A 16,250-nucleotide genomic window follows, 5' to 3' on the forward strand; every position below is an offset into this window, starting at 1 on the left:
ATACTGTTACAAAAGCCATTACACAGTGTGTATCTTAAAGGACGTTCATTCCAAACGGCATTATAATTAGCACTTAATATAACTGGATGAGCATAAAAGGACTACAAAATGTTTAAACAAAAATAAAACCTTTCAAGTTTGATGTCAGGGTAGAACTCTAAGAATCAATGATTTTTTAAAACAAAGCTTTGTAAAAATAGATCCATAGTCAACATTTATGAATGGTCTGAAAAAAGACAGTATAGTGATTAATTGGGAGTTTCCTATCATCGTGATCTCCATGTAACAGTGTAACAGTCTGCCTACATATGACTGAAGAGAAAGAAGGATTTATACCAGCTTGATTTTAAACATGTTCTTATGTTTATTATATTTTGCTACTCCACTCTACTAAAATGGTGGCCTCAGGAAAAGCTGCTTTGGCAGGCAATTGCAAAGATTCCTGTGGAGAGGAAGTGAAAAGACTGGGCATACAAACAAGGGCTGCTGCCATGTTCAAAGCACTGGGGAGAGTTCATAGAGTAAAATGCAGCCCTAAGTAAATAGGTTTCAGGCAATTTCAGTGTTAAGATAACATCATTAAGAATAGAACAGATTGTGCTCAAACCCTGCTGTTTATAATTAACACATTGCTTCCAAATACTCCAGGGTCCCTGGTAAATAGTCCTCTGCTCAGATCCACCCAGACCAATCAGAGTATTTTCATCAGGTTCCATGCTGGGCCAGCACCTGTTTGGACAAATCCAAAAGAGCCAAAATAGTCTTCTTTCTGGCCAGCTAAGTAGAGAGATGAACACAGCTTGCCTTAGTCACTGTCACAGTGTCCATATGGCTGTGAAGCTTGTTTTCACAAGAAATCGTACAAGTACTTTATTATGTCGAAGTTCACAGTCCTATAAACAAAAACACAGTATATTAGAGCAATCATCTTAGCAGAGCTAAGACTTTAACCTGTTTGGAGACAGCACATGCGGGACATTCTGCACAACCAAAATCAAGCAGTATCTCCAAAAGAAATGCAAATCAAGGATGAATGAATTTTTGAACTTCTAGTGTTATTCACAGTACCTGTTTTCTGATTATTTAAACTTTGTACGATTCTAAAAAAGAAATAAAGCAGCTTTCCAGTAAAAACTGGAAGATTCTTATTTCTATCATTAAGCAGTAAAAAAATATCAAAGTTAATAAGATTATATTTTCATATGGTAACCATGATACTCTAGTTGGTGATGCAAAGAAGCAATCTTTTATGCTATTGAATGTTTTGTTCGTCTTCCAAACCACCTGTTTTAGCATGTACTACGTAACTCCTTCATCTGTACTCATTTGCAGTCTGTGTTCTTTCAGTCTTGACACTAGTTGACCCATGTTCATAGCTAAATTTGAAAAATTCAAGAATGCCACTCAATGGGATAGAAGATTTTAATGTATACTTTTGTACTTTAATGGCAGGCAGAATGAAACAGCAGTAGAATAAAACATATAATTATTTTTTTGTCTCTAAACTCATTCTGCTATACAATCTAACACTCAGACTTTGGGGGTTACTATTTGAATAAATAACGCAAATTACTGCATATAATGACAAGTATAAAATTAAAAGTTTTTTTAAAAAGTATTCAATGATGCAAAAATAACTGCTCACAATGCTAAGTGAGATTAACTGGCTGAATGTCTTACTTGTTAGACTACAATCATTTAATATTCTCTGTTCATGCATCATTCTGTAACCCACTTTTCAAAAAGTTTCTATAAAACATCATATTGAGCAGAGAAAAAGTTCAGAAATCCCCAAGATACATAACAAGAAATACTGTGTTTGAGTTTACTTAATAATCCAGTGACAAAATTAAAGAAAACCATTGCCACTGTAAGACCTGCATGACGTTGTGTCACTCAAGAAAAGTGCTTTAGTTACAAGGCTTTCTACAGAAACAAAATCACACACTAACAAATGCTGACCTGATCAACTAAATGAAAAACAATTGTCCTGTCATAACAACTGAGATCATTAGAGACTATATGAAAAGATCCATTACATTCAACAAATATTAAGAGATCCCTATTTCAGCTACAGAAAATTTATGAACTTAGGTCTGAAATTCTTAAAACAGAAATTAAAAATTTCCAACAAAAAAAGATCTAACCTTACCTTCAGTGAAACATGTAAATACTACATGATAAAAAGCGTCGGAATATCTCTGCAAAGACTGATTATATGCAACGGAATAGACAGACATGAGGTTCTGTGGTATTAAACAGAAAGACTGTGTGTGGCCAGTGGTTATCACACTAAAAGCCAAGAAGAGACATGAATTTTCTACTCTTTTTCCAAAAACAGGTTGCTTTTGTTTTTTAAAAAAATGCAAACTTCACTTTTGGTTAAAAAATAAAGGAAAACAAAATTACAATCTGAACAGCTTGAATGGGGGTGGAAGAGAGCACCATTTTCTGTCCTGCTCTTTGCACTCTTTAGCCTTCTATTAGGAAATATGCTAAGTAGTACAGCTGAGATGGCAACAAGACTGAGGTATCTGAGGATTTTAATGACTAACAAGCTTTAGTTTTAGTTTAGTAGTATTACAGTAACAGAAAAAGAATCAGGAGATGGGCTGCTTACTTGAAGTTTATTTGGTTGAAATGGCAAAGTAGTTCCTTCTCTGCAATAAATACAACCTCCCCAAGTGTGGTTAAAAACTACAGGCAGCTGCAAGATTATAGCACAGCTAGAAATTGAAATTTCTTAAAGCACAGAAGATCATGCCTTCGCCCTGTAGCTAGCCCCATCAGGACATGGGGGAAAACCATTTATCATGGGTTCATGAAACCTTGTATCTTATCTATGGATTGTCCTCCTTAAAGATTTAACAAAGACTGTGGGTTGGCAAAGATACTTAATAAAAGTGTAACAAAGGAACAACACAAGGAACAAAAAAAAAAAGGAGAACAGAAGAAAGAAGAACAGGCCAACTTTAAGATCTGTCAGGTCATTTAAATACCCCTATCTATACAGCATATAAACACTTCCAAACTACTTAGGGGAAAAAAAATAATTGCTTTCTTCATCATAACACGTAGGAAAAGTCAGTCAGGATATATGTACACACATCTGACCTAAAGGAAGGCAAGTGAAGGCACTGTGTCGTGCACTGAGGTTTGAAGTGTCAGCGTCTCTGATGATTACTTTCTCTGGTGAGCATGAGCTGCATAGCACAAGTTTTGGTCCTGTTTGGAAAATCTCTACCTTCTGGCAACTTTAACAGAGTCAATAAAACTTCTAAAGATGTTAAAGTTGCATGCACAGGGCCATCATTTCAAGTATCTTAATTCAAGGGCCCTCGTAGTCAGTACAGAGTTTATGACCTGGTCTCTGTATTCACCGCAGGAGTCAGAGCAGAGACAAGAGCTTGGGGATGTCTGCACACATAATGATCCATGTTGCTGAGCAGATGGTCCGCTGTACTTGGTACCAGTGGGAGCTTTTTCAGGGTATCATTCACAAGTGACTTTATTGCTAGGAATAGCAAACTGACATAACGAAGCTGTGGAGATCCTGGCAGCGTGGTCCAGCCAGGCCTGAACCAGATGAAGTTTCATTCTATGGCCTGTCCAACTGCAAATTGAAATTAGTGTGTCTGTGGGGTTTACTGACAAGGCTATTGGAAATTTAATAGCTCAGTAGAGCAACATGTGCACTGAGGTTATGGGATACGGTCTACACCGCAGGTTCCTCTGAAGTCCCACATTACAGAGAAGAGTTGGCCTTGAGAACATTTCTCTTCCTTTTTGCTACATGTAATTTCTGGGCTCTGTTCTGACTACAGACTTTTTATCCAAGACCGGCTAATAAGCTGGCTGCAGCAACAGGTGTGAGGTAATGCTGTTGGCATTTCATAAAAATAAGACATAGGCTTGATGGTTGCCTACGTATTGCATACATTTCTGTCTGTAATTTATCATCATGTCTCCTGATGGATCTGGAACTGTTCTCAGACTCCAAAACTGAAGGCTCTGAACGAACAGAGCCGCTGAGGTACCTACATTGATTTATTGAATTAATTTGTATCAACTACAGATCACACAAGATAGACTATGTGGAAGAATTCTTATAATCTATGTAGTTTTTATATCATATGTACAACAACCACTGTTAAGAACTAAATATCTTTTCAGATTCAAATGCCATAACGTGCCTTTTGGTAATGAAATGGACTGACATTTTAAAGCAGTATTTTCACATTAAGTCCCTGACCTTTATTAAGCACAAAGACACTATGTTACTGTAACACATACTGCCACTGTAAGATAACTTTTTTTTAAAAACAGAATTGGACTAAACTTATCTCAAGTTCAACACTTCTCATAAATAAGACTCATTCACTCATTCCTCACAAACATCCATAGATTTCTTTTCTGGTCTGCAGAGCGCTAATGACTGAACAAATACTGGTTCTGAAGTTTCTTTCAAGTCAGCAAATACAACAGTAAACAATCTCTAATAGGCTCACCGGGCAATAGCTCTAATGAAGTCCAGAGATACAGTACATTTATATCGTGGTCCATCAAGCTGGTCATTATGGTCAACCATGGATAACAGCTGGAGAGTCACAAGAGAGGTGATCTACGAACAAGAGGCATTAGTAATGTTAGTAATTTTTGCTAACGTGAATGGCAGTGGCCAATTATTTTTTTTTTTCCATTTGTCATCATACCTGTATTTCTTTGGAAAGTCACTCGTACTTGCTCATTGATTTTCACATAGTTCTGGAGCGAGCAAACCCCAGAACGTATATACATTTTCACCATTACATTTTCAGCACAGGCAGTGAGAGACAGGCTAAACCCTTCATCCTTCATATCAAGAGTTATCCTGGAGTTCTGATCAGAGAGAGAAAGGCGATGTGGGAAAACAGCAGTAATAGCCATGAGCTGAACATTTTCCAAATCTCTGCCTGACAACCAGGAGAGACTTTGATTCTCTTTCCTTTATGCCCAAAGACGTCCTCTTGAACTTTCACACTCAAAGTTGGATATTCCTGTGCCAGCTCATACCACATTTTGAACAGATGGATGTATCGCTCTACTCCAGATAAAAAAGATTTTGAAGGCTGGAAAGGAAAGGCTGGAAGACTGCGTGCTTAAAAAGAGCAGAGCCTGAAAGGACAGATATTTGCCTATAAACACACATACAGCATCTTGATACAGCCATTAATTATTTTACCAAAATAGTGATGTACCAGCATATTTTTTGCTATCTTCATTCCTCCAAATGACTGCGGTATCACTAAAGTGCAGTCGTGGGATGTCACTGTTGAGTGCAACCAGTCTGTTCTGCCTCAGTTAGGAAAAGCGCTGTGGTGATTTCACTGTCTCCCTACCGCCTCCCCGCTCCCAGGGGAAAGAAAGAGGTGTGCTGGTTTTGGCTGGGATAGAGCTAATTTTCTTCATAGTAGCTGGTATGGGGCTCTGCTTTGGATTTGTGCTGGAAACAGTGTTGATAACACAGGGGGTGCTTTAGTCATTGCTGAGCAGTGCTTACAGAGAGTCAAAGCCTTTGCTGCTTCTCACCCCAGCCCACCAGCGAGGAGGCTGGGGGTGCACAAGGAGCTGGGAGGGGACACAGCCAGGGGGGCTGACCCCAGCTGGCCAAAGGGATATCCCACACCGTATGACATTGTGCTCAGCATATAAAGCTGGGGTAAGAAGAAGGAAGGGGGTACTTTCAGAGTGATGGCGTTTGTCTTCCCAAGTAACCGTTACATGAGATGGGGCTCTGCTTTCCTGGAGATGGCTGAACACCTGCCTGTCCATGGGAAGCGGTGAATGAATTCCTTGCTTTGCTTTGCTTGTGTGTGCAGCTATTGCTTTACCTATTAAACTGTCTTTATCTCAACCCATGAGTTTTCTCACTTTTACTTTTCTGATTCTCTCCCCCATGCCACCGGGAGGGAGAGAGCGAGCGGCTGTGTGGGGCTTAGTGGCTGGCTGGGGTTAAACCACAAGAGGTAAAAGCAGAAAACAAAAAAATTTTCCCTGGCCTTTGCTATAGATGCCACTGACAATTCAAGGCAACAAGGTGACATCTATGAAGAACTGGTATCCGACCATAGCTCTACTTTCCAAAAAAATCAGCCAACCATGACCTACCTCTGTGTAATGATAATAGCATAGTAAGGAATTTCTGAAGAATAAATATATCAGGAAAGAGAACGTCAGTTCAAACCTTCAAGGAAGCACATTGCTATAAAAAGCAGCAGCCAGTTCTTATCAGTATCAATCAAAAAAACCCCCAAACCCTAACTCAGTAATAACCCCACTCTTTTGCTGAAAGTGAACTTGGTCTTCAAATTTGTGACAGTGCTTGCAGGAGGTAGGAATAATTATTAAAGTTTTCCCTTAAGTGGATGTAATATAAAAAAATGACACCTACCTGTGGAGAACAGAAAAAATTACCGTCACCAAGAATGAGGCAATTTTTATAACAGCCTGTGCTTAACTTTCTTTTATATGGCATTAGGCATCAATAGTTTGGATGTCATCACTCTGCACAGTCTTTGGAGTTTGGTTAAGGAATACTGGCCTACTCATATTCACAAAGATAAATTCCACTTACTTAATTCAGGTCTGTAAATTACATTAAAGAGTAGCACATGATTTAAAAATTGTTAGCATTGACAGCATTTAAGAAAACGGAACTCAGTATATGGTAAATGGCTCAAAATCCAGTTCGTGAACCACTTTGAACACATCACTGAACTGGGATCAACCTCAAACTTGTTATGTGTTTTTATTTTCTTAAAATACTCACGAGTGTGAGAGCACATTTTTCTACATTCTTCATTCAACAAAGTCCTTATTCAGTCAATGAAGAAGCATTATGGAGTAATCTGCTGTAACACTTGCTATTTTACACCCTAGTCACCGTTACTGGCGAATCACTTCTGCAATACCTACTTGCAGCTAGCCTCCCATTCAGAAATCGCCAACGAAGGAATGACAGGAGGCTCCTAAAACTCCCAACAAGCACAGCAAAAGCCTAGATAGTTTGGAGTTGGACCCATCTCAGTTTTACATGGGATGTAAAAGTGACCTTGCCACTGCATTACAAATGCTCCAGCAATACTTGTAACCATTTTCTTTTCCAACAAGCACCAAACGCTACGTGCATAACATAAGGTCAGCAACGTAAAATTCCTTACTAAAGGCTGACTCAATAAATCTGAAATAGCATCAGACTAGGTACTAAGTTTCATTAACGTTTTTGACTCAAGACATTAAAGACTCAATATACAATATTACAAAACAAATGAAGCTGTTGATCATCAGAGTAACACAAACTTACTTAGCAAACTGCAACTTTTCACTCCTTTCTTTCACAAATCCTCTATTTATTTATCTTAATAAAAATGTCATCACAGGGAAGTAAGTGCTGAAACAGTGAGTCCTGATCCTAAGATTGCTTCAAAAGACAGAAGTAGAAAGAACTGCCATTTTCAATTCATGCAGGTAAGAAACAGTTTTATCTCCAAAGAGGCTCAGTAGAGACAAAGAGAAAGAAATCTCTCTAAAGGGAGTAAACAGGGACCAGCTCCCCTACAGAAAGCCAAATATTAGAAGCTAAAATACCCAACTAGTGAGTCTTTGGAACAGAATTCAAAACCTATTTACAGATGCCTGGCCTGTCCATGGAGAAAGGCAGAGATCTCTGAAGGCCAAATCCAAAAGCCTGCATGCTGAGGGGGCAGCAGCCCGGAGCTCCGTTTGCACAGCTTTTTCAACAGGTTCAGGGAGAATCAAAAACAGCACAAGAGTTCTGTCACCCCAAAGCAATGACTTCTTCATTTTTCCTGCTTTATACAATATAGCAGGATTCTCCTGCTGAAGAGTCAGCCACAGAACTGGGCAACACATATTTTTTGCAATAAATTGCTTTGTCAGAAGAAAAGAGTCAATTGTGGTAGATGTGGAATTATTAAGTTCCTCAAATATTTTGCGCTGAACCTATCTTTCTAGATCTAATCAATAAAAATAAGACTATTGTCTTCACCAAATGGTTAAGAAGTCTTCTAGGACACAGAAGGTTCAATTCCCTCCTGACACAAGAGGTCTGAGCACCTCTTTGCTGAACATCTAACAGCTAACGGGGGTGGGGGTAGCAGAGGAGGGAAGAAAAAGCTATGTATGGTATTAAATCATTATCAGATCTAACTTTCATTCTAACTGCTTCTGGAGCTGAGCTATTTTGCATAAAATTGCATTCACAGTCTCTCTCTCTGTGCTTACTTAGGGCATTCACCTGGTAAGGCAGGGTACAGTGGAATGCACTGGGTTTCAGACAGTGTATTTGTAGCAAAATTTTTAAAATCACCAATTTTCATGTTCTGTTAACTCCTGAGGTCCAAGTGACACCTATAACTTAAGCATTGAAAAAATGTTACTAAAAAAAAGTTTGAAACACAGTTGGGAAAAATATGAACGCAATGTCAAAGTAATTGCACTTTCAAGCCAAAAAAAAAAAAAAAACCCAACAAAAAAAACCCCAACCAAAACCAAACCAACAAACTTTTCAAAGCTTTTTTTTTTTTTTTTTTAATTTTTTTTTTAATACCATGGGTACAGTGGCTCCATTTCATGATCACAAAAGCTTGGGAAAAACCATCTGGCAAGAACAGACTAGAAACAAGCCAGAAAAACTGTGTGGGTGACATAAGAAAGAATATTTATTGAGAATCTTTTGAACAAAAGAGACTACAGTTGGAAGAAATATTCTAAAGCTATTCATACAAATAAAGTTAGATCTAGCAATGATTTAATACCAGAAAAAGTTAATAAGTAAATGGAATTTTCTACAGGAATAACAAGAAAATCTGAAGAAAAGTTACCGATCTGAAAGATGTGAAGGAACAGGTCTCACTGGTATGTTTAAAAATAAGCCATGACTGAGCGTTCTTTGAAACATATTTGTGCGAGAAACCTGCTGCTGAAAGCTTGGATGCAAGGTGGGAATAATCATAAAGGCATGGCAGAGAGTGGCTGCCAGGAGGAAATGACCGCTCGGATTGCTTCTGGAGATTCACTGGTCAAATATGGACATTGAAACCTCTGGAAAAAACAAAGCAACCCCCAAGCCATCCTTTAAAGGCTGCTTTTTTCCTATCAGTCTGAGCTAAGAGATGGGCCTTGCATCATTCCTCAAGCAGACACAAAGACTGGTTTTGTCAGCACATGGCTGCGTGGAAGCAAGAAGGATTCCAGAAGTGAGCGCTGTCTGCTGAGAAAGGCCAGGCCCTTCCCGAGGACACCAGGAGAAGCCAGAAAACATTTGCGGAGGTGCAAAACATGAGCAGAATTAGGACCCGAGATACAGGGAAACACATGGTTTGTTTGGGTAAGCAGTGATTAATTACCACAGGAAAGAGTCGCGACAAAGTGTGTGGCACAACTCAAATCCATAGGATAAAACTAAACAGAAAGCGATGCTGACTATTGGGGGAAAAAACAAAACAAAACAAAGCAGCTGTTTCCTTAGAGATGTGATGGAAACCTCACTGAGTGGTACATTTTAAACTGGACTAGACAAATTACTAATGAAAGACACTAGCAGGAACAATCTCAAACTGGCAGAGATGTACTAGATGATCCGCGAGGTATTTTTCATCTCCACAGCCTATAATCTTCAATTATCTTGCCCAAGATGCCATGTTAATTGTAACTCTTCAGTCTGGCTTACTTTTAAGCACAGCTTTAATCTGTTTTATGATTCTGAACCTCAAACCTATCAAGAACTTTCATTATTTCAGTACCATCAAACAACGGTACTATATTCTCTCAGTCATATGAAAATTTATACGCACCCTAGCGCTTTGCAGCACCATCATCACGTTGCTCTCAAAGCAAACATGCAGCTCACTGCACTCGTTGGAAACCCACCGCTGCCGGGAGTTACATTCACGCACATGCTAAGACCACTGCTATGCAACAAGACAGTTTGAAAACCAGATGCCATTTAGAAAACACATTTCAGTCAAAATGACTGCCGCAATAGTCTCCTGGAGTTAAATTCAATGACCCTAGTACAAATTATGTGAGCGTAAAAAAAACCTGCTCAAAATGATTTCAGTCAAAATTATAGGCAGAGTATGCTCAGTATGTCAGCCTTGTTAGAAAAGCCCATACAGAAAGGTACCAATAGAACATTACAATTATATATAAGCCAGCAATTGATCAAAACTGTTTTTATAAAAATTATTAAAAATAAATCAGCGCTTAGATTCTAACAATCAGGTTTTGATTCTGAATTGGTTTGTGCAAGGCTTTTAATGCATGAAAAAATACAACAGAAGAGACTGCACTATGTGAAATGACCTACCATTTTATCAGATCTTCAGTGCTTACGGTGGGAAATAATTTCAGTGCCTCCCTTTCTGAAACTTCTTTTAGTATTTGGTCAAATTTTCCATCTGCTAGTAGGACTCCAATATTACTAATTATATCATACCATTTTTACCTTATTCTACATCCCTCCAAATTGCTTATGGCCTTCCAGTGTGCAGTTAAAGCATTCATTACTATATGGTTCAGCTATATATTTTACCTTTTTCTCACCTTAAATCAATCCAACTCTTTTTTAAACTATCTTCTGAATGCAGTCAAAATGTTTCTGACATCAACAGAGCCACCAGCAGAAAGGGGTGTCCCAGCCACAGCCTCAGCGCTGCTCCACAGACAGCACTCCGTCCCCCTCACTTTCGTAACAAGCACATCGGTGGCTGTATAGGATCCTACAGCTCATGGCAAACATAGTGACCCAGTCTGCTTTGCAAGCCTTTTTCTTCCATGAATGTTTGCGTTTGGTGTCTTTCTTTGCCCCATATTAGTTATTTTTTGCATTTCTCTCACATAAATATTACTTCATTATTTTGTGTTGACTCTCCAGGACCTTGCGTGTTATTTCTTTATCTGTAGTAGTATACGCCACACTTCCCAATTTTTAAGTCATTTCTGCATATCTCATCAACGTGTTGACAACACTTCACCAGAAGACTTCATCAGATTGGGTCAAACAGAATTTAACACTAATTACTAACTTGAACAAACTTTCAAGACATAAATGTGTTGACAAATTCCAGATGTGACAGCATTATATTCACTAAATGTTTAATTACTACAGGGCAGGGGGGTGTATGGGGAAGGAAATCAACTGACTACTTCTGCCACCATTTATCTTTCAAAAAACAATGTTGCTTAGGCTAGCAGATCTTTTTTTCTTTTATTTTTATACCCATTTAAGGCTTTAAAAATGTTTGTTCTATCATGATGTTAGGGATGTTTAGCTGTTACTAGGAAGCACTCTTGACAGCCTGGCAGGGAAGGAGATTTGTGTCACATTTTCCCCTAAGAATTACCATGCAATATGCCTACTTTCAGTCTTGAGTACAATAAAGAATTTACTGGATTGAGATCAGTCTGTGTCACTGAAGCCATCATATCATATCATACCATACCATACCATACCATCTTTTTCATGAATGCACTAAGTTTTATCATAAAAACAAGTTTTTTCCCTCCAACACAATGACTCCCATAGAAGACTTTTTCAGGATCTTATTGATACACAGATAGGAAAACTTGCTTCAGTGTCCTAAGTAATTTTATTCAAGACCTATTTATTTGAATACACTCATATTTTAATGAAAACTTCTTGTATTTGTTACTCTGCATCTCTGTCTTCACTGTGTCCTCTGACTTCACTTTACTCAAGGCAAATCTATGTGATTTACAGATTTAAACAAGTGACCCTTTTGGCTTTTTCAAAGCTTCATCATATTGGTGGCTCAGTCATTTATTAAGACAGCCAAAACTTCCTCCTCTTCCTTTAGTTTCTAAAAGATGATCCCTCTGTTTTTAGATGAAATGTTTATTTACCCTCAAGTATATGACCTTGAATGTCACGCTGTTAAACCCACTCAGTCTGTATCATACTCACCACCTTCAAGATATTTCTTGCATATCTTCATAGCAGAAAAGTTTACTAAGCCCAAGGCATACAACCTTGAATTTTACACTGCAAAACTCTTTCAGTTTCTACTATACAGGTCATAAGAATTCTCATATGGTATTTTCCCCATTGTATAATCAGCATTCATCGCTTCTGTCTTATACCACTCAGTCTTACTTTTTGTGTTCCGTTTCCACCAAATAATATTTGACAAAAAGTGTTGCCAATTGCATAACTTTCCTTTTCCCCTCCTCCCTTTCTGCACCATCCCACCCTTTCCTGTCTTTCAGACCACAGAACACCTTTCTGCACACTCGAAGCTGCCTTATTTCTAGCACATTCTCCTGCAATTGGCTTCCTTGTGGCTTTTCTCTTCAATCACAAGTGAAGCAAATGTATTTTTTTCCTTCAAGGAGGCACTTCCTCACCTCTCCGCAGAATTCATATTCATATTTTAGAATCCATTCTCTTCAATTAGCAGCCTGTCTTCCAGGGTTTTTTTGTTCAGTGACTCTGACTAGCTGCAAATCTTGACTCATCAGCGCAGCATCCTTTCATCTCTCCTCTGTACCTTCTCATTATCTTTAGTCCTCACATCTTCTCTTCCAAAAGCTGCTTTCCAAAAAAACCCGCAACTTTTTAAAATGGGGACACTGAAACAAGATCCAGGAAAACATCCCAGGACACTAAAAAGGCAATTTAAAAAAGCAAACAAGAAACCCAGAAGGAGGTATTTCTTCATCCAAATTTGTAAATCTGTGACACACTTTGCCACTGAAATTTCAGTGTGGTGGTAGAGGGTTTTGTGGAGTTAAGAAAGCAACTGGACACATTCATGGAAGGAAATACAACCACAGGCTGCTAAACACAAAGAACATCAACGCTGTGGCAAACATTTAAGCCACAGGTAATAAGAAGCTGTAACATATACCAGACTAAACTCATCCTCTGCTTGCTGGTCTTGTATTTCTCCTGCATGTCTGATATTAATTGGAAGTAGTCAGACAGTGTTACTGTCTTAGAAGAAGTCAAACAGCGGGTAAGTCCACTTTTGGTCTGACTTAATGTAGCTGTTATAATGCATCCACCAAAGGCAAAGTATATAATCTGCATCTTCTACATCCTACCAGTTTGTGTTTCCCCTTTACCTTTCTCTTGGGTCTCTGCAAGGGCTCACTCACTACTAATTACTGTATTCTCTACGTACTTTGCAGTCTTAAAAAAAAAAAAAGAAGGGAAAAAAAAAAAGAAAGATGATGAAAATCCAGCTTCCCCCACCATCTCTGGAAAACTTGGTATCTCAAAAACATTTGCACAGATTAGCTCTGCCCACTCACTGTTACAGTAACATCACTTTTTAAAAGAAGTTCAATAATTTATTAATTTTGGAACTATTATTAAAGGAATCTTTCAAAATATTAATGAATTTGTTTTCTCTTCAGTATTTTTATTCAATATAGAAATTAGAAAAAAGTCCCTTTTTTCTCTTAACACATTTACTTTAGCATTAACCAATTTGCCTAAGGAGAAAAAGAAAAACAAAAAGCAGTTCACAACAATCTTTGCCTCACTCTGCTCATAAATTTAAAAAAAAAAAAGTATAAGACACTCTACAGAGTGATGCATGGATAAATCAGTATTTTTGAGTCAGTTCCCTCACTTTGAGCATCAATTAAAGTGCTTCATAATGCCCTAAAAGGCATGCTAGAAATTTGCTTAACATGGTAATTTCTGAGAGGATCAAATTATTTTCTGTACCTGAAGATATACTGGAAATCTTTTCAGAAATCTGTGAAGACCCTTGGAACTGATCACAGGGGAGTTAATTTTGATCCTCCAAAACATGCAAAAACAAGGCTTGAATGTACTTGCAATCTGTTGGAGGTGTGGGAATCTAATTTACTCCAGGTTGTTACCTGGGAAAGGCACTCCTAAGCAGGAGGACTACAGATATAAGGTAGACAGATAATTCAAAAGTACTAGCCTTTCTATTTCATACTTTAAAATCAGAGCAACTGAAGATGGTAACAGATGGTCAAAGAAACACTTGGGGAATGATGTTTACAGTTAATTTGATTACTTAAGTCAGGTAGCTTCATAAAGTGGACACCAGACAAAGGCTGGCTATTTTTCAAGGCACAGGCAATAGCTAGCCAACAGTGGTATCCTTCTGCCACCCCCCGATTCATTTCTGCATCAGAGGTCTCAGGTTCCAAGCGATTTTTAGAAGATGAGGAAGGCAACACAAAGATTGTTTTCCAGAAGCAAACCTTTGTGCAACTGACCAAGCGTATAACCTTAAACCCCCCAATCTAGAAAATTTTCACCTGTTTTTTTTATCCTTCATTTATAACGCTTCTGTCCCACAATCGCAGCATTTCTAGATATTGCAAGACAAGTTCTATCAAGAACAGAAAAAAGTAACCTTAAAAATACTACCAAGTATCTGTGATACTGATAGGACTTGATACCTTTACAGAAGGCCCCTAAATTTCTAATGCTATCTCAGTAAAACATAAACTGTGTACACAGTTACTAGCCTTCTACTGCTATATGAAGGAGTTTTGTTTGCAAACATAATTTTATATTAAAAAAAATAATTATAGCAACTGGGATTTCTAACCTGTCCTGAGGACGAAAATCAATACTCTGTATATGTCATGAGCAGAAATCACTAAATGAAAGGAGATTTCTCATAATCAGATGCTTAGGAGTATCTTCCAAGACTAAACTACCTTGCTTTCTCCAAGAAAGAAAAAGATTTTCAACGTGTCTAAACTGCAGTCTGTATTTGGATGATTATGATAATGAAGTGTTAAAAGAATATTGATCCAAATCTTGTATAAAGAAACAAGATATTAAGAATTTTTAATTAAAACAACCACTCTGGGAAGATTTGACCCAAATACTTCTGAAATACAAAAATCAGACATTTTAACCACAAGGCTAGACAAACGGTAAAATACACTGTAGTCTGAAGTGGGAGTCTGCCCTGAAAAATGACAATTTAAAGATACCTTTATTTTATATCTAGACATTACTAAACCAAATCTTTACAGACTCTCCACAATACCACGCTGCATGCCAACTACACACGAGAAGCATTGCAGAAGACTGCAATCAACACTGTATATACATTGTGACTACATAAAACTCTGTACATTTTAGTGGTTCCATAATAGGAATAAATAGTAACAAAAATAAAAATAGAAACAACTTGTACCAATCCCTGAAGTACATAAGTACATCATACTGGTACAAAACAAAGATCCCTCCTCCCAGTATGCTGTCTCTTGAAAGGACTGGCAAAGGATGCTTAGCAAAGAGTATAACAACATTGTAAACAAGATAAATTTCCCAACGTACACAACTGGCTCCTGATAATCTTCATTTCAGGGACTTCAGTAATTAGGCATAGAATTGTTCACACATATGGATCTGACCTGTTGAAATAACTTCATGTTGTTCTTGTATTGTCAAACTGGAGCTAGAAAGATGGTTGAATTGTGACATTAATGCACCTAATCAACACATCGGAGGAGAAATTTATTATGAGGCTGCACATAAACACCAAGAAACCAGAAACAACAATACTGCGTAGCTCTCAGCAAGAGCTGCGTGTACGGCATTGAGTCACACTAGGTTTTATGCCATCAAACAGGGGAGACAAAAAAAAAAATCTGATTTACTTTCATACAAGACAGTAATTAGAATTTGATTTGATACATGATGTTGGATCCCGGACAAACCAACAGTTACAAACAAAGCTCTTGTACAACAGCAACTGAGAGGAATGGTTACACTTCTGTTCAAAATATTCCCTAACAAAATCAGGACACTGAAGTTTGCTATGTTCCCTATCTTTGTTCACAGGTACCCTCAAGCAGAACAGACAAATTCCAGTTCCAGGTTGGCCAGCTGTCACCACGCAGCACAACGCAAGAGAGGACTCTGCAAAGCCGCTCTTCTCAGCGGTGGGAAACAGGCGGATCTGGAATCTCCCCTCCCTGAGCATGCCAGGAAACCAAATACTTGCCCTCAAGGAGACTATTCTGCTCTGAATCAGTAAATCTATGGCATTTTGGTCCTGCCAGGAGCAAGAGAAGGACCAGGATGAAGATGGTCACTCAGGAAGTCAATCGACCCCTCTAGTTGCTTGAAAATGAATGAAACAAACTCTACTGTAAAAGCACAAAGCTGATGGTTGTAATGTACAGTGAGAAATTTTGGTTTTATTTAAAAAAAACCCTGT

At 38.1% G+C, this 16,250-nt stretch overlaps 1 protein-coding gene across 7 annotated transcripts in view; it reads right to left on the bottom strand.

The window, feature by feature from the left end:
* Positions 1–287: 287 nt before the first annotated feature.
* The window catches only part of ORC5 (origin recognition complex subunit 5), a 76,962-nt gene continuing 60,999 nt past the window's right edge, over positions 288–16,250 (bottom strand). For 4 of the 7 annotated variants that reach the window (XM_087765761.1, XM_087765759.1, XM_087765762.1 and 1 more), the window contains 2 exons: positions 4,509–4,621; positions 288–893 (listed from right to left, as the gene is read on the bottom strand). In XM_087765761.1, the coding sequence (XP_087621887.1) occupies positions 848–893; positions 4,509–4,621 (159 nt within the window). In that variant the 3' untranslated portion in view covers positions 288–847. The remainder of the gene's footprint in view (positions 894–4,508; positions 4,622–16,250) is intronic. The other 3 variants (XM_087765758.1, XM_087765757.1, XM_087765756.1) reach the window with 1 other exon arrangement.

The sequence above is a fragment of the Nipponia nippon genome, unplaced genomic scaffold, assembly GCF_047370975.1.
Source record: "Nipponia nippon isolate SJK-2023a ecotype South Korea unplaced genomic scaffold, ASM4737097v1 scaffold_3, whole genome shotgun sequence".
Taxonomy (NCBI): Eukaryota; Metazoa; Chordata; class Aves; order Pelecaniformes; family Threskiornithidae; genus Nipponia; species Nipponia nippon.